Raw genomic sequence first — 22759 nt, 5'->3', positions numbered from 1 at the left:
ATTAGCATTTTATTAACAAATTAACATTTCAACTGACGTGACTGCTTGTATACAAATTGACCCTTCAAAGATTTGCAGTGAATATACTCAAATCATGTTTGGTGCTTCACTGAAACTGATATTTCAATTGCTTATGTCATTTACAGTTAAACTGACATTTCAACTGCTTTCATCTCTTACTCTTTAAATGACAGTTAAACTGCTTGCATCTCTTCATTTAAACAGACAGTTGTTTGTCAGTGACTGTTTACATGCACACTAATATTCCACCATTACTCCAGATTTGATACGGGTCATGTAAACATGTGTGATATGCTGATATTTTTCAGGTTTTAGTAGCATTCTTTGGACATGTATACAGCACATTTAGAATATGCGTCTCAATTTGTTTTTTTTACGGCCGTCTGCGACACACAACCTCTTGCCCGTTTACTGTCAGCTCTGTGCGTTGTACACAAACCAACTAGCCGACAGTTTGCAGAGATGCATGACCTAAAGAGTTTTTGGTTTGTGCAAATATCGCAACACCAACCTTTTCAAGAAGGTGGTTGAAGGAATGAAACAGGGAGGCTGTATTCACACGGTTGAAGAAGTCTAACTAATTAGTTAACACTTCATTATTCTCACAAATCATCATTTGGTCACATGAGGTTGGTACGGGTTACCATGGTTACGCATCTCCAACAGCCAAGGTGGCTCTCGGGAAGTAACATGGTAATTACAGTTCAGTTTGTCCTAAAAGATACATGCTACTGTTTATTCACACAAAAGTATGTTGAATGATAGTACACATATTGAGTATGTAGTGCATAGTATGCACGAAGCCCTTGTATTTGTCTGGCCTGGTTAAATACTAATTTGTCAATCATTATACCTTGGTCTGGATGAATACTCGATTCTGATGGCTGCAGGGTGTCAATTAATTCCTGATAATGCACACCTACTAAGTAGTTCTCGTTAAACTGTCAGATCACTGTTGTATATATATGTGCTGACTATAAAAAAATCTGAATATGTTATTTACAACATTGAGTGTAATATTAGTCCTTCAGTGCCTTGTCCTTTGAACACCACAGGGTGCTTCCAGAAAGTGCATTTCACCTTGAGAACATTTTCAAGTTGGTTGCTCACAGTGAAGCAAAGAAGATGAGGTATGACATTTATCAAGGCAGTTGGTGTCACTGGGAGACTAAATGAACAGTCTAGACATTCAGTCTTGCACAGATGATGAAGCTACAGAAAGATACCAAAGTGTGTGTCACTTACTTTGAACCGGAGTATTATGATGAACTCCTTGGGGGCTACTTAAAAAAATTCCACTATCTTTATTAGAAGTCCCTTATATATCCAAATCTAACACTCAAAACTCTCATATGCTTCTTTGTCTTTCTAGTTTCTTTGGATTCAGTCAGACATGCTGAGCAGTGTTACACACTCACAGAAAACTAAATAAATAAAACAAAAACAACAATGAATCTATAAGAAAGGTATTTCCTGTATATAAATACTGGACATGTGACAACTGTTGGATAATGTAAGAGCTTGTCTAAATGTAGTAAAATGGGTTTATATTTCATGAAGTTTGCTAATTGCTTGATAATCTATTAACGTTTCTATAGGAACTGGGTTTGGTACTTTATAACAGATGTGCTGCTGTGTGCATCTGTCTCTTTGCAAGTAGCCAGACCTATCTCCACTCTTCACTTCTGTTGGAGACGTTGCGAGCAGGAGCGCCTTAATATTACATGAGGCCCCGAGGCTATACAGACTTTTTGGAGGCCCTTCCCTCCGTTCACAATATGCCAAAGCAACTGTAATTCAGAACCCCCCATCAATGGACAGCGACAAATATTAAACGGAGTGCCCTCCTGATCAGTAAACAGAATATGAAAGTCATCATTATGAGACAATACGTCAATAATAAGTCCAGACGGATCTAGGTTATTGAGCCAAGTTGTCCTGTGTGCACAGTGGCAACACAAGAAGATCAATCTTTTCAATTAGAAACCCGCAAACATCACAAGCATAGAGCCGGTTTGTCATAATCTGTAAATCAATAGAGTAGATTCAGAAACGTTTTCATTAATTACATTTATTCTAGCCTACAGCCTAAACCCTGGGTTCCCATCTCCAAACCCCCTGCCTGCTCCAGCTCCCTCTGCTCTTAAGGCCCTGACACACCACACCGTTTGGGGCCGTCGGTTTGCGTCTGTCGGCGTAGCTTTTGCGGTGTGTCCCGCACCGTCAGCTCTAGGCTGCCCGAGTTGGAATTTTTTTGCACCATTCATCATGTTGAGGTGAGGAGGTTTGCAAAGAGGTTGCCTGCAGAGGCAAGCGGTGTCGTGACAGGAGCGCCCTCAAATGACAGGAGCACTGCTCTTTTCAATATGCTGAAGAAACGTCGGAAAGAGGTAGAGCTTAACGCCTGGGACAGACTGGGTACGTCGAGAGCGAGTGACGATTCATGTGTCGGATGTTCAGACCAGCTGCGTTTCCGCTGTGTTTCTGCTGCGTTTCTGGCAGGCCTTTCTTTCTACAAACAGTTTGCCTTTCATAATGGCCATTTCATTTCATTATAAATGTCATTTATATTTATTTTAGACAGGGAAAGGTTAAGAAATGTGTGGTAATTTGTAGATAATAGTATTAATCCACAATTAAAACCCTGTACTATATTCATTCATACAACTCTGGAAGTCACTGCATGTTCTACAACACTGTCCTGCAAATATTTCAGAGTAAAAGCCTCGTGTTAACAAATGAAAGAATTCTGTCTGCAAAAAAAACTTGAAACAAAAAAAGTCTTTACTTATTTTCATATCCGTAACATATTCTACAGATGTCTAGACATTGAAGCTTTAGTAATGTTGCTGGTATGATGTCTATACAGTCAATAGATCACTTTCACTGTCGTTGCTGTGAACCGCGCTCATGCTACTTACACGTTTTGTTCAGCAAGATAATCTCCACAAATCAACACCATTTTTATGATTTTTTTAAAGTGTGAATGCAATCGCCAAAAGTAAAATCTTATGCTATAAACTAACTACACCACGGTCGCATTAGCACGAGTATACACAACAAGGCTGTAAAGGCGGACGAGTCGGCGTGATGTTTAGTCGTCTCATTTAGCCACTTGTTAGCAACCGCCTTTTTTAAGACACATGAAAACTTCAAAATTCACGAGTGGGATATTTATTGATTTATTTTATGTCATAGATCAAAACGTTAAAATCTCTTCGGCTTGTGTTAACCACAGACCTTATTTCAGACACCTAACTAAAAACCCATTGACTTCCAGACGAGGGAACCGGAAGTGCTAAAACGCTAAACTCATTTCTGGGTTTTAGGACTCATTTCTGTAGCACTCTATATGTACGTACAGGGCTGAACGCCAAATAAATACCATTTCTTTTAAGTCCATCTGTGCATTTTTTTGCTTCCGTACTTGCTTCTTTTCTCGGGCCTATACTACAGTCTGAATAAATCCTACAATCCACTACAAAGATTAGAGAACAAGAGCAGTGTTGCATCATTGCAGCGACCTGTTAGGTCTTGCCCATGCTTGGCAGTAAAGACTCGTCATTGCTAATAACAGGGTAGAAGCCGTCAAGTGGTTTTGTAGGTCTGATATCATCCCTGTACCAGACGATTCAAAGAAACAAACATTACATATAAGTCAGACAGCCAGATGGTGGTAGGTGTAGAGCTGATGATGACAGCTGTTCTTTCGTCATCGGTGATCGTATTTTATGCCATTAAAGGTGCTTCACGGGGGATGTTGGCATGATTAAACAGTTACCACACTCATTTCCTATTACAGCTTGTTTAGTTAGAATAGATGTCAGATGTTCATCGACTCTGCTTTCTTTTGAAAAACCACAAAATGGTAGCCGCTTGAAGGCAGATAATTACAAAAGCTCATTAGATTACGTATGTGTCAAGTGATAAACATTATTACCGCGCATTTGAACAACAAATTGAAGTAACAAAGAGAGTTCCTGTAAAGGAACAGTGTAACAATTAGGTGGATCTATTGGCAGAATCGGAATATAATACTAACAAGTGTGTTCTCTTTAGTGTATCATCGCCTGAAAATATGAATTGTTCTGTTTTATTAACTTTAGAATAAGCCGTTTATATCTACATACAGAGTGGGTCCTCTTCACGGAGTCCGCCATTTGTTGCTACAGTAGCCCAGAACAGACAAACCAAACATTGGCAGTAGAGAGGGCCATCCACGTTTTTACAGAGTAACTCCCTTTGACCTGGACTATGGGCTTTGTAGCCTCTTTAACTCACTTTCCATTTAAACTAATTCAATTTGCATTCACCACCAGATAAGGTCAAAAGATCACCAATAGATGCTTTTTTTCCTTTATTAATTCATTACTTTATGAATCATCTGCTTTCAGTCCGGCAGTAAGTTTGATGAATTACAGTCTTGTCTTACCCCTGAAGGCTGGTGCTGAAAATAACAGTGTTGCGTGCAGGTAGCACGCAACTTTGTACCCCGAGTGGGAATTGGCATGTTTGTGATGTGTGTGATGTGTGTGTGTGTGTGCAGTTCACATGCTGAGCTAGATGAGCTCATCTCTAGAGAAGGATCCAAACATCCCACCTCTAAAGTTTACACACTCCAGTCAGTCAGTCAGTCTGCATCATGACACACATGAGTAGCCTTTGATGGTGAGGCTGGACAGATTTAAGGGATTTGTCAAATGTTACGATGTGATAAGTCTGGTCTGCGGTGGTGTTTTATCAAATGCTCCAACGACCTGACTTACATTTACAAAATTTTTTAGATGAAATGCAATGAGATCTAAAAATCGATTCAACTATGCTTTTTTTTTTTGCGATTTTGAAATATTTTTTTTATTGCCAGAATCGATAGTTTTGCTTCATTTGATTCTATGCGGAGGTAAAAGGAAGTAACCGCTTTTATTGTTGTAGTCTGAGTAACGTGACGCCATATCCCTTCCGTATCCATCAACCAAAACAAACCGCAGCGAGCAGAAACGAGAAAGTAGAAAACGGCGGAGGGTACACGTGGATGCGACCTGCACCCTCACATGTTAAATCCAACGTGGTAAACACTACACATACAGTAAAGTATGGAAACACTTTGGGTTTCACACATCAACATGAAAAGCAGAGCTAGACATCACGGTTAAAGCTGCATGCTAACTCTGTCACGGACAGGAGACGTCATCGTATTGCGGTAATGTCTGTCAAGCCGGCCGTCACTCTCATCTCCATGGTCAAATGGGCCGACGCTACAAATGTAGAGCACCCATATGCTGACATTTTTATTAAATGCATTCAAACGGCCCCGATGGAGCTGACCATGGATGTATAAAGAGAACAGAGCTGATGGGAGAGCTACAGACAGACTTGGAGAAGTTAGAGGAAGTATACACGTGTGAATACGTCCGGTTTTCCAAATAAGGTGATAACAAAGGGAACTGTATATACAAAATACAGATATGGAAATATTATTGATTGGATTATATTCACCAGAAGTATAAAACATTGCGTGTCCGTTATAAATTAAAAAGAAAATACCACTAATTTGTGAGGGAAATGTATTTTATTCTTTGATTTTTGGATTGCAGGAAAAAATTTAAATAATGTCTGACAATGATATATTCAGGACATCTCTGACTACATACAGTACATGCTGAAAATCAAACATTTTTACTTTATTATTTTAGATTTTTTCCAAAGTAAAAGTCCATAGAAGTGTATGATTCAACTTTTTCCCATGGTCTAGTGTTAAAAAAGCAATCGCAATACTTAAAAATTGCAATTATCAATATCGAATCGGGAGATAGGTGTATTGTCCCAGCCCTACTGAGTTCTATGCATTCTGTAAATCACAGCATTCATTCCAAGTCTTCTGTCCTCTGATTGCTATTCTTGCCACTCCGCAGCCTCTGATTTGAGAAAACCGACGTTCTGCGACCGCTTCCATCCGCTAGATCTGCTTTATGTTGATGCCCGCATGTTTTCGCGGCGACAGCTTTCGCTCTGCATTCTGCAGAGAGATAAGATACCCTGCTCACTGTTTTCCCACAACAGCGTCTGAAAAGCAGCGTCGGGCTCTGTGCCAAATCCCCCCTCAGTACAATGATAAGCACGTCGCCGTCGTCACGTTGATGCGTAGGTGAGGAGGTGTCTTGGCATTCACTTACAGTATAATCATACTAGGAAATGGGTTTATACACACCATGACTCACGGGGAATATGTGTGCTCTGAGACACACACACACATTTGATGAGTGTGTGAAAACGGAGCTGACGATAAATCAAACCCTATTTGTCTTCCCCCTTGTGCGTCTTTTCAGCTGCTCGAGGAAGAACCACGGTGTTAAGCATAATGATAGCATTACTCACAAGCGGACACTCGCATTCTCCGTCTCTCATTACGCTCTATCTCCTCCTGACTTTGCTTCACTATTTCTCTTTCTTGCCCTCTCTTTGTCCCCTCCCACCTCCTCTTTCTCTCTCCCTCTCTCTCTCTCTCCTTTTATTTTGTCCCCGCTGAGAGATGACTGGAATTTCTCATCTGGCCGAGAGGGTCATTTTACAGTTTTTCTCGATTGTTTACACACATTTTCTGAAAGCATGCCTCATACTCTCAGAACTCTACACACAAATCAAAAAACACACACACAATGGGCAAAACCCCTCAATTCTCCTGCAAAATGAAACTTTACATTCAAAACAATGTTATTTCTTCTCAAAATGGTATTTTGTTTTCAAATAACACACACAAACCATCATATGAATAGACATTTATAAGAACCAGTTGAACACTGATGTGCTCAATGTAAAACACTATGATGAATGGAAAACACTTCTTCTCCATTCATCATAATGACTTAGGCCTTTTTTTTGTTCAGTGTTACACTTACTACAGACAGTACATACATAAGTGTGTTGTAAAATATTTTAGAATATTGTTTTTATACTCAGAACACACAAATACACGGTAACAAATATATTTTATTTTCCCCACAAAAACAATGTACACAGTGAACATCCCAACCAACACAAAGTTGCACATACAGTGGTCTACATACAAAACAACAGAAGAATTTACTGTATACAGTTACAGTAAAAAAAACGGGAAAAAAAACTATGCTGCATCCTCTCTTCTGTTTCGGTCTGGCCACAGCACCTCATCCACATCACAAGCAATGTTTGCCCTTTTATGCTAAAGCTCTGATTGCTAATTGTAACACTGTGTGACAGGTGTTTGCCCATGTGATGAGTCAGTGTGCATAGTAGGGCAATTGACTTTAGAATTTTGAATGACAGTGTGTTCCTTGTGAAAATGAGATTTTCTTCATGAAAATTGTGCCAAATGCAGAGAATTGTGTGTAGTGTTTTGAAAAAAAGTGTGTTTTAGAACTGCAATTTGAGTGTAAAGCAGGAATTGTGCTTGTAGTTTAGCAGAATTGGTTCAGGGGGTTGGTGCATGAGTTACATGTTGTGGTCATTGTGTGTCAAGTACCAGTATTTGTGTGTAAACAATTGAGAAAAACTGTAACTTTCTCCTCTTCCCCTTGCTCACTTTATTTCCACTCCCGTCCACCCTGCCTGCCTGCGCGCTCCCTCTTCTCTTCTCTCCCCTCCTTTTTCTGACGCTATGCACCGGTTTCTTTGGCATCCCGCTCGTGTGTGCGAGCCAAGGGAAGGCAGGCGCTCCTCCTGGGACACTCCTAACTATCTCTCTCTCTCTCTTTCACTTTCACACACGTACTCTTCTTCCTCTTTCCCCTGCGCTTCATTCTGAAGCATGCAAGACTCTTTTTTTTTTTTTTCTCCAATCTGGAGTATAGGGATGGGGGCCTAATTTGCTCGCCTTAGGCTAATGAGCTCAGCCCGTGCTGAGCAGCTTTTAGCCCTGCAGGTTGTTGTGGCGGGCACTGGTTAGCGGTTCCAGAGCGGAGGAGGAGTGGATCTCAGAAGAGGGCAGAGCTGCAGCCACAGCTTCACCACTCCTCTGTTTGCCTACCACAGGGGTGCACACACTTTTTCAGCATGCGAGCTACTTATAAAATGACCAAGTCAAAATGATCTACCTACTATAAAAATGCAAAACATATATTTATTTATAAATATATTGAGTATTCTTTATATGTACAATATATGTTGGTGTACCTTGCATAACTGCATGAACCCATATTGTACAATATAACTCTGTACATTTGTTGTCATTACCTTACTCTGATGACTTGCACTGAATGGAATCAGCCAGGGATGCATAGTCCGGACAGTAGCTGCTGATAGCCAGCCTCAAGCACACTTCCAAATGATCATCAGTCAAGGTGGAACGGTATTTGGACTTAATAATCTTCATGTGGGAAAAGGCTGACTCGCATAAATAAGTGGAGCTGAATAATGCAGTGAAGGAGGTAGCACATTTCCTCATGTTGAGGTACTTTTCCTCTGTGAGGAAGTTCCAGAACTGTCCATGAGCCCTGGACTTAAGCTGAATGTCAGCTTGTAGTGTCAAAATCTCATCCTCCACTCCAGATGAGTTCAGGTGAAACTGTGTTGCAATTTGTTGGCTGACGTCTATTTTAAAAAAAAAAAAAAAAAAAAAAATTTTTTTTTTTTTTTTTTTTTTTTTTTTTAATGCCATGCGATCTACCCACACTACCTTTGCGATCGACCGGTAGATCGCGATCGACGTATTGGGCACCCCTGGCCTACCAGGACCACCTCTAAACTCGCACCGGCACTGCGGCTGGGACGTCTCTCGCTCTCTCTCTCTCTCTCTCTCTAATCTCTCCCCTCCCTCCCTCCTCTGCCTCTCTCTAACGCTACCTGACTCCCCTCTGTCCTCTCCTCTCCTCGTCTGTCCCGCAGCACTGACAAACTGCTTTTGTAGCTGCATCACCTCCTGAGCAGCCCTCACCCTCTTTCTACCCCGTCTTCCTTTCTTTTCTGTCTTCCCCCCTTCCACCCCGACTTTGTTGCCAAAATGTATCGGAACCCGTGGATCTCGAATTACCTGACTCATGTCAAGTTTTGCAGCCAAGGTAAGAGCACGCAGACTCGCAGCTGAGATTTTGTGAAGCTCGGGCTTGAGGAGCATCGGGGACAGGTTACTCTGGTTTGCGGAGCGGGGGGAGAATCTGAGCTCTCAGAAGTTGGCAGGCAGTAAAACCGCAGACTCCCTTTCCTCTCTGCTCTCACTGTCCTGCTTTCTAGCCAGCTGTCCTTGCGCTGCAGCTGTAGCCTCCAAGGACACCACGTAGCAGAGATAAGGGACTCTCACAGCGCAGGGCTGTTCTAGAGAGGAAGCTGTTTCTAGGCTCCGCAGCTACTTGGACTCCGATTTTAGGAAAAGTGAAGTTGCATGTATGGATGTATTCTTAGGCTTTACCACTGGGGCTGGATGACAAATCAAATTCATTGAATTGCCGACATTATGGAGCTTTACTCTCATCGTTATTATAAAAATAATATGAATGAATTCCAAATTGTTAAATCTTCAGTGATGTTTAACTAGAAGTTTAGCCAGCCAGTTTTGCCCAATGTCTAAGGTCCAAGTCACACCAGCATTTAGAAAGGCATCATTTTGCAGTAAAACCATTCTGATTCTGATTCTGATTCTGATTCTGATTCTGATTCTGATTCTGATTCTGATTCTGATTCTGATTCTGATTCTGAAAATGTATTGATTTCAATTGAAATTGCCCCAAAAACAATGGATTCCATTGAGAGGGCCAAATAGAAATGCACTTTTTTTTTTTTTAGCATTGAGTTGAACTTTGTTATTCATATTTGCGCTGTTGACCATTAGCAAACCATCTTGACAGCGCTGACCTTCGAGGGAACTGAAAGCCGGACAGTCCAAAATGGAGAACGGACATTAAAGGACATTAACGCAGTTAATGTAGCTTAGCTTATAGAGTGCTAGAGGAATGAGTCCTAAAACCCAGAAATTAGTTATCATTTTAGCACTTCCGGTTCCCTTCTCCGGAAGTCATGTTTTTTTTTAATGGGTTTTTAGTAAGATGCCTGAAATAAGTTCTGTGATTAACACAAGCTTAAGAGATTTAAATGTTTTGTTTTATGACATAAAATACATCAATAAATACCCCACTCATGAATTTTAAAACTCTTTGTTTCTTAAAAGTGAAGATCGCTAACAAGTGGCTAAATGAGACTACAAAACGTCATCACGCTGACCAATGCGACCGCAGTGTAGTTCGTTTATAGCCTAACGTTAGCTTTATACTTCTGGCGATTGCATTAGTGGTGTTCAGTTGTGAAGATTATCTTGCTGAACAAAACGTGTAAGTACTATAAACATTTGTTTGCCACAGAGTTTATTTTCTGCAGTAATCCAAAATCCAATGGAACAATCCCATTGGCTTTTTGTCGAGGGAACCAGGGCGATGCTAACTTCCTGGTTGGCCTACAAAAATGTGTCATCCCTGCAGCACTCTATTAGCTGTGTTGCACCATCCACTTTTATTGGTGGAATATAAATTGCTGTGCAAAAATGAATTGTTTTAGACCAGAATGAGAGAATAATTTATAGAACACATGTGTCTCTTGAATGAATTGTGTGAATTTATAGTATTTTGCCGTTAGCTAACAAGCTGAATGACAGTTAGCAAGGTAGCTTGTTAATTTGCGAAGATTTTCCCCCCTTGTCAGTAAATCTGTATTGAATGAAATGACATGCAATCCTGAGAACCAAATTTGTTTTAACATCACTAATTTCTTTAACCCATTAACTCAACTTGCGATTTTTAGATTGTAGGGGGCTCAGTTTTAAAAAAAAAATTGTGATTGATTTGCGATTAAATACTTTTATATCCTTAATATGTCTATTGTTTATTATAGGTTATGCACAAAACACCAAGGCAACTTCCTTGTATGTGAATAACCTACTTACTTTCTACCTATTCTGATTCTAGATTCATATCATCCAGGACTATTGTTCACAAGCTACAGGTCCACGTCTGGCTCTCAGAAATGCTTCTTATTCCCTCCCGTCTCTGTAATATTTTCGGAGTGAGAACTGAGTGTTGAGATCTGGCTTCTCCACGCTAAACTGTCTGGGAATCCGCAACAGGTGGCCCCAGAGTTTAAGGCTTTTACACGAGAAGAGAGATGTGTTTTGGGAAGGATTGAGGACGTGTGTTGGAGTTTGTTGGAAGGTTTAAATGTGTCGGTGTAGCTTGCTCTGTTTCCTCCCCCTGCATTGAATTTGAGGCCAAGCTGCTTGTATCCTCATTGTTATTAGTGCTAAATTGGCTTATTGTCACATCCTTTTGTTAAACCTACTGTTTGTAGACACGGCCTCACCTAATTTCTGATTCTCCATCTGTTTTTCTTTTAATGCTTTACTTCTTAAGCCTCTCTCAGGGAGGGCTTTAGTTCAACGGGGTGAAGGCAGAGTAGGTGGGCAACTGTTTTGGGGGGGGGTGGTGTTAAGACCTGAACATGCACGTGCACACATGCCAATGTAGTGTGATGTAATGCAGACAGTTAAAGAGTGACACATTTCCGCTGTAATCCCAGCAATCTGAGTTAATCCTGTATCTCAATTTGGACATAATGCTCAGCCCCTGATGCCTCTTTGGTTGCCACACCGGGTGTGTTTGTGTCTCATGACATGGTGTAAGCATTTCTGTTTGATTGACATCCATGACATCGTTTGATTGGTCCCTCATTTATTTGTAATGTGTTCTAACTGGGAGCTTTGACCTGGGCGTTGGGTTAAAGTAGGGATGCACCGGTACCGATACTGGATCGGATATCGGGTCGATACTGACTCAAACAGTTGGATCGGGTATCGGTGAAAATGGAGCCGATCTATTCAATTCAATTCTATATTTATATACATTATATACTGGAATTTTATTTGCTTAAGTTTTGACCAATTTGTTGCTGAATTAACGTTGTAATTCTTGTTAATTTTGATGTGAAGCTGTGAACGTAGGTGGAGCAGTGTGTGTAAAGTTTATTTGTCGGTGAATAAATGCTATGAAACTACAACTCCTCCGCTCAAGCGAGCTGAGAGACCGTTGCCAACTTGATGGACCAACTTTTCTCCTTGAAGTGACGAGATGCTCGTCTGAGCCGCTCAGCTTTTTAATGAATTATTAATATTTCTTTTAACAGTTTTAACCGATAGCGTTAATCGGTTAAAATGCTTAATGTCGGTTAATGGTTAATATATATATATACTGTATATTATTACATATTCACACCTTTGAGACCTTCACATAAAAGGCTTTCCTCACCGCAGAGCCTGAATGACACTCCATTGAATCATGAAACCATTTTTATCCTCATGTTTTATCAGAGTCGAGACGCTTTTACGGCCTCATCAACGCACACGGGGCGCTGCGCTGAGGAATTCCTGCATCAGTCCCTCCCGGCCATAGAGTTTCTATACATTACAGCCAGCATCAAAGGCTCTGCCACATCTGTGATCATCGTGGAGGTTTTTATGCCCGCGTCTGGAATGACGAATGCATCGAGGCTTTCCGAGGGGGGGGTCGCCTCCGATGGCCCGCATGCCACTACATATAGGCTGTATGAGGTGTTAAAGGAACACAGGTCTGAGCTGCGGAGAACTCTGTATGTTAGACGTGACGATAGCCTCATACAGCTGCCCCGGAGGGACGAATGCTTTTTGTTATTTTCACACTAGCAGCTCATTATCCTTTACTGTGGCATCTGGTTTTGTTCCACACTGTTACTTAAAGAGAGATTCTGGGATTTGTCAACTTGGGTGTTATTCTTACATGTTTGACCTTTATGACTGTTGGTCATGATAACATTTTGCTCACCACCTGCATTGTAGAGAGCAATGGGAAACAAGCGCTCTGGCAAAAAACATGTTGATTTGGGCAAAGTGTGTGTTGTAGCTAGGGATGTCACAGTGAGGAAATCTTCCGATTACACCGGACACTTTACAAGAAAAGATGATGCTCAATATATGTGGAGCGCTTACTTCCATCTCTAACGTTGGATGGCGGTGTGTTTGGCCTTTCAGGTCCAGCTTTTGCTGCGGGGCCGCATATTTCTCGTTACCTATAGTGATACCGGGGCTTTGGGGTATCGGCCGATACCGAGAACCAATCCAATACCAGTGTATAATTAATAAGCTGTATACCTAACTGTGTGGAAGGGATGTGTAAGACAACATCAGGCTTGACTTAAACATAGCTTTCCTAACTTTGTAAAACAAAATGTAACAAATAAATACATAGATAACATATATTATTTATTATTGAAATAATAAATCGTACACCAACAACTTGGTAAAAAAGATCTTCAAAATGAACAGCAATTAAACTTTTTTAATGCAGCAACAAACTGGTCAAAACATAAACAAGAATTCAAATTCCAGTATATAATGTTTATAGTATATACACGTAGAATTTAATTTAATAGATCGGCCCCATTGTCACCGATATCCGATCCAGCTATATGAGTCAGTATCGGCCCCGATATCCGATCCGGTATCGCCGCATCTCTACTTTTTATGGTGCTGATTCACCAAGATGTAAAGAAATGTGGGCAAAAAAATTGTCTCAGGCCCAAAATCTTTTCAACTATTACACATTGCAAAAACATTTCCTTCTCGTGAAACCTGTCCTAGAACATATATAGCACCACTTACTGTACATGCTGTTTCTAGATGGTCAATTTATTCTGAAAAAAGCATTTCATGGCACGCCTAGATAAGACTTCTAGTGACTGAAAGCTACTGAAAGCCTGTAAATGAAAGTGAATCAGAGCAAAAAAAGTAAAGGGTTCAAAGGGTTAATGTGAACTTTTACATGGTAATGTATGTTTTGAGTAAGTTCAGTTCGCCCAGACCTCATGAGGCTCACACAGAACTGGTTTCAGCTTTGTAGTTGCACATATGTGTAGGTGTTAGCGGGATACTTGGCTACATATCAGACAAATCTAATCTATCCATTGTTTTATACTTTGAAATACCTGCTAGAATGCTGTCAACCTAATCTTTGGATCATTTTCAAAAGAAAACACAAACGGCTCAGATAACCAGGATTATCATTCAAGACTCGCAGGGAATGAGTCGTGTTTTCACCAGCCGTATATTCCCCCCCAGCTGAAACAATACATGACCATCCCCAAACACATCCAGGCACGCCGGCCCTCTCCAAATAAGCCCGCTTTCTTCTCAAATGATGTTTTGCTTAAGTCGGAGGGATTTAAAGCATCAACCCAAACATCCTTAATAAGGACTAACAGATCTGGAATGGGGAGGGAGTTAGGGTGGGCGTCCTCGGGGGAGAGGTTGGGGGTTTTTGGGGTGGAGCCGTGGGGGAGTCGGGGGCGTCACGCGGCCCTGAGGTGAACTCGTACGGGATGGAAGTGGGACCACGTTTGTCCCGAAATTGCACAGCTCTGGCCGCTCTGAGGTCCGAGGGCAGCCGCAACCACACGTTGGAGGTTTGGAGTCGATAACTGGAGCGGACATTCCTTAAGGGGATGCTCCACACAACTTGCATTCCTCACAAGACTGTTTACGATGTGTAATACCCACTAATGCCCCTTTTTCTTGGTAATGAGGCTGTATTTCTCTGGAGGCAGGTGTTTATGTCATATGCTGCCCTTGTTTACTGATTTTGGCCATTTTCCTTATAGATCCCAGACTTTAGTAGGTGATTGCTCACTCATGTGTGTCTAATTGAGTTTTATAACATGGCTTCATAATAGTGTGTTTGTAAGGTTTGGGGAATTGGACAATATGGTTTCTATGTCTCTTCATTAGGGGCGAGAATCACCAGAAACCCCACGATACGATGTTATCATGATCCTTAAATCACGATACGATGTTATTGTGATTTTAAACATTTTGCGATATGCTGAGTATTGCGAAAATATATATTGTGATTTATTATCCTTTTTCAACTGCAAATTATGCAGTTTGTCAACATCTGTTTTATCTAATAACTAGGACTGTCACTCAATTCAAATATTTAATCTCACAATTTTATATCTCTTCAAAATGTACCTTAAAGGGAGATTTGTCAAGTATTTAATACTCTTATGAACACGGGCTTGGGCTTGCTTTATGCAAATACGTGTATATATTTATAATTAGAAATAAATTAACAACAAAAAACAATGACAAATATTGTCCAGAAACCCTCTCAGGTACTGCATTTAGCATAAAAAAATGTGCTCAAATCATAACATGGTAAACTGCAGCCCAACAGGCAACAACAGCTGTCAGTGTGTCAGTGTGCTGACTTGACTATGACTTGCCCCAAACCTGCATGTGATTATCATAAAGTGGGCATGCCTGTAAAGGGGAGACTCGTGGGTACCCATAGAACCCATTTTCATTCACATATCTTGAGGTCAGAGGTCAAGGGACCCCTTTTGAAAATGGCCATGCCAGTTTTTCCACGCCAAAATTTAACTAAAATTGGAGCATTATCTAGCATTCTTCTAATCAAGCTAACATGACATGGTTGGTATGGTTCTTCTATATATTCTTGTTTCTTCATATAAAATTAGTATCTTCAGACTGAGCCCGCTACAGCCTGTCTTAAAGACAGTAATGTCACTCGGGATTGTTGGTCTCAGAGAGTTTTAAAACCTTAATTACCAATTCTTTGGAGCATTATCTAGCGTTCTTCCCGACAAGCTAACACGACATGGTTGGTACAAATTGATTCCTGTGGTTTTTCAGTTTCATATGATTCCAGTATCTTCACTATAGCTTCAAGAATGAGCCCGCCATCTGAAAGACAGCATAGCGGCCGGGTTAAGAGGTTAGTTTATATAATAAAAGATACTTGATGTCTGTTTATCGATACAATATTGTGACACAAAATAGGGCCATACTATGCTGTACCGATTACACCCACCCCACCCCCTCCACCCTTACTCTTCATTTTGTCCCCAATCTATATTCACGTCGGGTATGAAAGTTCTGCCCAGTGACACTGATGTGCTCGGCTCCTCCTGGCATCATTCCAGCTGCACTGCAACCTTGACGTGCGATCAGACTTCACAGCGCCGGTCTCAGTGACACATACACGCAGTCACTCTCTTCTATCAAACCCTTTCAGCTATGACCTCATGCGCAGCGACAGCGACTGATACTTGAGATGGTTACAGCCACTGTCTCTGGGTGTTAAGTGCAGTGGTGATTTGTTGCTGTTGTTTGTTGTACCTTTTTAACTACACAGATCACTTCTTATTTGATGGGATTCGGTCAGGCGGGGCGATTATTGCTTTCCACATCACATCTTGTTTTCCTCAGCGGAAGTCCACTTAATGAATGCGGTTCTGTGCCAGGGACCTGCAGACTGGGTCACCTTTGCAATGTGTTCATTAAAAGCTAAAACTGAAGGTTCTGCTGTGCAAAATTAAAATGCAGTTAGATGGACGAGCATTGTGACGTGACTAAACGTTACACTATTTTGTTTTGTCCACAGGACTTGGGAGTGAGACGGCCCTTAAACTAAGCAACCCCAGATTGCTGCAGAAGAGAGCTTTGAGGTAAGATATGCTTAAAAAAAACATTCTGTTGTGTTAGATCACTTTGTTAAAGACCCAGTGAATAAAAACCCTGGGTCCATATAAGAGATTTGACATAAATAAATCATCATCACATTAAAGCTCCTATGTGTAGCATTTGAAAATGTCCGGTCCATGGTAGTAGTTGTACCACAACTGTTGTGATAGTCTTGAAGAAGAGACTGAGACACCAGTTTCTATTACAAAAAAAACCCCATCAGAATGATTTTAAAGATGCTACAATCATATAACTATTGTACACATGGGGGCTTTCATCTTGAGATATTAAAGGAGACATAAAAAATCTCTTTTCAATGCTTGTGCACATCTGGGTATCTGGAGAGCCTACCGACCCACAAACTGTGAAAAAAGACGACCTAGTCAGTTTTCTGTGAGCTGTTTAGATCAGAACACGTGATTCAACAAGCCATTCAGATCTGAGAACTAGCTTTGCAAAGGTGCACCATATTTTTTTACACCAGCCAATCAGAGCAAACTGGGCTTTTTTCAGAAGGGGGGTCTTAAAGAGACAGGCGCCAAAACGGAGCGTTTCAGACAGAGGGTGAATACAGGTTTATTCAGACAGACAGGATGAGAACAATGATGTGTTTTTTTTAACATTAAAGCGTGTAAACATGTTCTAGTAGAAACCTTAAAATACAAGTATGAACCTGAAAATGAGCGTGATATGTCGACTTTAATATGAGTACAATAAAAGAATGAGATCATCATCAAGCACTCAATAGCCACCATACTGGTCAGCTACCAGAGCAAGTAACGCTGTAACAGCAAAACCATTGCATGTGTTGAACTGAACAAGTGTGCGTTTTATTGCTTATGTAAGAGAAAGAATGTGCTATTTCTTTTTTTAAAAAACTGAATGACTAATGGGGACAACAATTTTTGAAACTGGTCCAGTATTGACGGAGAACACTGGAACCAGCAGCCGCTAAAAGCTAAAAAAAGCTAGTGCAGTGAGCAGCATCAATGTAATGTTACGTCCACTAAAAATGCTTGTTTTTGGCCACTGACAGGCTCAGATTGTGATTATAAGTGTCTGACAACATTAAGGAAAAGACCCTACAGAGGAATAAAACCTTTTTCTTACCTTTTACTTGATCCGGACTGTTTATTAGTGTGTCCAAGTCCCACTCAAAGGACATTGGAAATATTTTAGATAACACTTAAGCTCCGCTTTCTGTACGTCCCAACACAACAAACTCTGCCCGGCTGCCACTCGCGTCTCCACCGTGGACGTATTCCACTATTCCACCGTTGTCTTCCATTCACGTCACCTTGCTAAATTCCAGAACGACACTTCTCCTAATTGAGTGAGACTCTTTCCATAATGTCAGACAATAACAATCGCATAATAGCACTTTTAGTAGACGTAATTGACGGTGCCAGCTTGCCCCAATAGCACCATATTACAGCGCTCTCCGTCAATACTGGACCAGTTTCAGAAAATCTTGTCGCTATTGGTCAGTTAGACACAAAAACATGGCTGAAAAATACCAAAGTTTCCCTTTAAGTACTTATCCAAGACCGAAATGGAGATATCCATTAAACACAACCTTAATGTAGTACTTTAATTATGTAAGCAAACAGATAGCAGGGTATCAGATAAAGCTTTGGTGCTTTCAGACAGGGCAAGTGTCCAAGATAAGCTCACTTTGCTGCGCGGCAGTGTGAAACCTTGCTGCAGCATTACACTGTAGTAGGATTGCTCAGCATTTGTGTTGTTGGCCAGGTGTCAAATACACCACCAGGTCTATACGTTACCCTCCATTTAGAACGTTTCTTTCGCAGCAGCAAGGACGCCGGGCGCTGTGACACCAAGTTGGTGCCGTACTGTGTGTGTGTGTGTGTGTGTGTGTGTGTGTGTGTGTGTGGCTGTGACTCAGAACGTTGTGCATGTAGGAGTTAGATGTCATGAAAAACAGATGCTGTTTTGATAGAAAAAGATGTATGATGTCTATGTGTGTGTTCACAACTCTGCGGTCGCTGGAACGGACAAAGCCGCAAAGTCATGTTTTCCCAATTCTTGACTGTTTTCTCACATCAGTAATCTACTGCCAGTTCTTTTATAGCCGTATCTTAACTGTGTGGTTTTGACTCAAAGCCATAAACGACTTCAGTATGTTTCTGAGAGAGACGTGGGTGTGCCGAGGGTAAAGCCTTTTAATTTCTAGATAAATATTAGGGGATTGAAGACTTAATGAAAGTTACAAATGTATTGTTTAGATGATTAATTTCTTGTTTTCGTAGCTCCATCCATAACCCATTGGCTGTTTGACGAGATTCTTGAACATCATTCCAGCCAAACCCTTTTATTTACTGTTTGATCAAATTCAGATTCATTCGGCTGAGCCCCTCACAACTGCCGACACTGTGGGCCTATAAACAAACCCCACACTTTCCCACAGCTCAGCCCTGCTTCAATAACAGTCGGTATTTATCCTGCACCCCTCAGCTTCCAGAAAGAATTCTCCCTCGACGAAAAAGACGACCCAGCAAAAAGCACCAAGGATATAGATGTTAGTCTCTTGGCCAATCTCCCCAAAGGTGAGTAAGGATTTTTTTATTTTTTTATTTCCTGCCTGCTTGCAAAAGGCCCTCGCAATGTCAACTTTCTCAGGGTTTTTGAAAGTCACTGTTGTGCAACAGCAGCCTCTTTGCCAGGTGGCTTCATGTCAAGAGTTGTCTAAAACCAGTTGTCTTACCAACACAGTCCTCACATACAGTATGAAACTCTGCACTCTAATTTTTTTTTTTAGACCGGCTCCATTTACTCCAATAAAGAGATATGATCCTATAGTGGGTCTGTTAAGTCACACTGAATGGTGAATATAGTAGTTTGATTCGCTGTATACAAGTTGTGATTTGAGTAATGAGAGAGTCTGTGGATGTGAAAATGTAAATAGATGGGGTTACGATTCAATACATTGCAATAATAGGGCTTTCAATCTATTCAAATTCTAAAACGCAAATTAATCACACATTTTTTATCTGTTCAAAATGTACCTTAAAGGTAGATTTGTCAAGTATTTAATACTCTTATCAACTTGGGAGTAGACAAATATGCTGCTTTTGCAAATGTATGTATATATTAATTATTGTAAAGCAATTAACAACACAAAACAATGACAAATATTGTCCAGAAACCCTCACAGGTTCTGCATTTAGCATAAAAAATATGCTCAAATCATAACATGGCAAACTGCAGCCCAACAGGCAACAACAGCTGTCAGTGTGTCAGTGTGCTGACTTGACTATGACTTTCCCCAAACTGCATGTGATTATCATAAAGTGGGCATGTCTGTAAAGGGGAGACTCGTGGGTACCCATAGAACCCATTTTCATTCACATATCTTGAGGTCAGAGGTCAAGGGACCCCTTTGAAAATGGCCATGACAGTTTTTCTTCGTCAAAATTTAGCGTAAGTTTGGAGCGTTATTTAACCTCCTTCGCTACAAGCTAGTATGACATGGTTGGTACCAATGGATTCGTTAGGTTTTTCAATTTCATATGATGCCAGTATCTTCACTCTAGCTTTAACACTGAGCCCTCTACAATCCAAACATTGCAAGTTGTGTTAATGTGTTAAAGAAATTAATGTCATTAAAACAAATTTGTATTATCACGTAAAGTTAACTTTGACAGCCTTAATAATTATACATTTTTACTTAAAAATATTGAAAGCAAAACCGAAATAGATTTGAATTTGAAGTATTCAAAAGAATTAAATTCAGTTTAAAAGTAGATACAAATACTGGACTCTAACATCTGACATCCAGATCTAACCTGTAAATGTCCGGAAGGTACAGATTGGTTCGGTTGAGATGCCAAGACAGATGTTCTCCTTTTGTTAAGCTATAATAGTGTTATGTTTTTATTCCCTCTTTAGTCTCTGAATTGAGGAAACGATTTGAAGGCATAACCACAAGCACAAGTGACTGGGAAATGAACAGGTGAGGAGGTGATGATGAGTGTATAAAAAGGCTGGAAGCATTTCTGATGATGATAAATGTTGTGGTGGATAATAACGTGTCTGAGGTCGACTACTTCTTCCTTTCTGTCCACGTGTGTGTGTAGAAAGGAGCGTATCGCTCGGCGGTTGGAGGGCATAGAGGCTGAGGTGCATCCGTCTCTGCTGCCTAGCCTGGTGGCCAACCGGCTTCTGGAGGAGGACACGCCGCGATACACCAGGGCCTCTGATCCCTGTGAGCCCTGTGGTGGTGAGACCAGTACAGCACCGTGACTCTTTATTTGTGTTGCTATGGCGATGACTGACTCGTGTTCTCTCTGTGTCTCCTAGTTACAGTCCAGCGGTACGGCACGGAGGGATTCGAAAGCCCAGAAATGCAGCTGACGGCTCCAGAGCGACAGTCCAGAGCTCTCTGCAGACCTGACCCCCAGTCCTCCATCCACACAGAGCCCATCTACACTTCCACCACCGGTGCCCCCGAGCTCGAGTCCAAGGTCGAACGCATCGCCCGCTACAAGGCGGAGCGGCGCCGGCAGCTGGCCGAGCGCTACGGCATCTCTTTAGATCAGGAGCCAGACTCGGACCAACCCCCCCGCCCTCAAGCTCGCACCCGGAAGGACTCGGAAGGCTCGGAGAGGAGAATCCGAGGGGAGTCAGCGGGGGAGGACGGGAGGGACATCGCCCCGAGTTCATACACCTCCACCACTAGCCCGAGGGTCGGACGCACGGCGCCGCAGCACCCCGACCCGAGTTACGAGATGAGTCGGACCAGGGTGGACTCGTTCTCGGAGAGGGAGAGGCTGATGAACCTGGAGAATCAACGCAGAGCCGCTCCTCCCGAGCCTCCGTCCTCTTCCTCGTACATGGATGTGACATCGCTGTCATCAGCTGCCAAGGTGCCCGCCAAGGACTGTTCCGTCACGGGGATGCCACCCAGTTCACCCAAGATGAGCAGGCACGCTTCCCTTTCGTCACCTAAACACGGGGCGTCTCCTGGGGACCTATTCATCGAGCAGCAGGCCCACAGCATCCTCAGCAGGCAGGGGTGAGTGGTCCGGTCCCTGTTCCTATGTGATCTCTATTTATATCCAAAGTTGTTTCTCTCCCTCGCTTCACTATTAAGTCTTTCTGTGTTTGATATCTCATCAGCAGACTATTCCCCTTCTAGGGTCCAGACACCAGCTTCCTTTCAAATCCATATGCACAGGGTTCGAGCATGGTTTCCATGTGGGGCAGAACACTGCTGTATCATTCTCTTTTAATAGATGGACTCGCTGTGACAGCATTATCTCTCCCTCCATCTCTGTCTCTGTCCCTCGTATCCACACGTGTCCAAGGTCGTCCTGTCGGCAGGCCCGTGGTTTCATACCAGGTCTCGTAACCTGAGCTCATTCTGGAACAATCTTTGAGTCCCACTGAGACCCACAGCTGGGGCTTGCAAAAATACAGGGCAGGTTAATACATAATGTGCTGTATTTCAATTCCAGAGATTTCAGGCTGAACTGTTGAGAAAAGCAAATTTCTTGTATTTTTTAAACTCCCTAAGGGAACTCTCACTGGCCGAGCTGTCGCTATTTGGTTAGGAAGAGCTGTTTTCCGATGCTGTTTGAATGAAGCGAACCATCTGGCTCTGTAGCTGATCCCACTTTCTTAACTCCTCTTTGAGAAGTTCTAGAATGCTGATCAGAGCATCACCAGGTGCTTCCTTAAAGGAGAGCTCCAGTTTATTGCAGCTCGAGTTGAACCGATGGTTCTATCGGTCTGTTGTTGACATCAGTCACAAGTTTTCAGACCGACTTTGTGGTTCAACTTCAACATACTGTACCGTACTTGTAGAAGCTGTGCTTGCACCAAGGCTGGATTACCAACCACTCATCACTCTTTGACTCCAGGGAAGTGAAGAGAAGATCAGTAAGAGATCTGAGGACAACATGCTCGACTCAGTAGGCAGAACCCTGAAGCAGCTGAAGCGCTTGTTTATTCAAAATGTACTAATGTTGAACGTGTCGCATGTAGGGCTGCACAATTTGTCAAAATGGCATTTTAAATTCAATATTTTGGTGGTGCGGAGATGTCCTGGCCTGCACCTCATATTCTACAGACTTAAGAAAACATCTTTGTTTGGTACAGATCCCTGCAAAAATCACTCTGAAATCATTTAAATGTTTTTCAATGAAAATGACAATAATGATGTAAAAATGATCATTCCCTCTAATATTGTAA

The 22759-nt window shown here is 41.7% G+C and overlaps 1 protein-coding gene across 24 annotated transcripts in view; it reads left to right on the top strand.

Annotated features, from left to right (window-relative positions):
- The window catches only part of svila (supervillin a), a 100862-nt gene that overhangs the window by 30677 nt on the left and 47426 nt on the right, over positions 1–22759 (top strand). For 14 of the 24 annotated variants that reach the window (XM_037756899.1, XM_037756898.1, XM_037756903.1 and 11 more), the window contains exons 1-6: positions 8741–9053; positions 16467–16530; positions 19022–19113; positions 20456–20519; positions 20644–20786; positions 20867–21581. In XM_037756899.1, coding sequence (XP_037612827.1) covers positions 8996–9053; positions 16467–16530; positions 19022–19113; positions 20456–20519; positions 20644–20786; positions 20867–21581 — 1136 coding nt within the window. In that variant the 5' untranslated portion in view covers positions 8741–8995. Of the gene's footprint in view, positions 1–8739; positions 9054–16466; positions 16531–19021; positions 19114–20455; positions 20520–20643; positions 20787–20866; positions 21582–22759 lie in introns of those variants that run through there. The other 10 variants (XM_037756907.1, XM_037756906.1, XM_037756892.1 and 7 more) reach the window with 5 other exon arrangements.

The sequence above is a fragment of the Sebastes umbrosus genome, chromosome 21, assembly GCF_015220745.1.
Source record: "Sebastes umbrosus isolate fSebUmb1 chromosome 21, fSebUmb1.pri, whole genome shotgun sequence".
Lineage (NCBI taxonomy): Eukaryota > Metazoa > Chordata > Actinopteri > Perciformes > Sebastidae > Sebastes > Sebastes umbrosus.
Note: the sequence above shows the minus strand (reverse complement) of the source record. Positions and strands in the feature narration are given on the sequence as shown.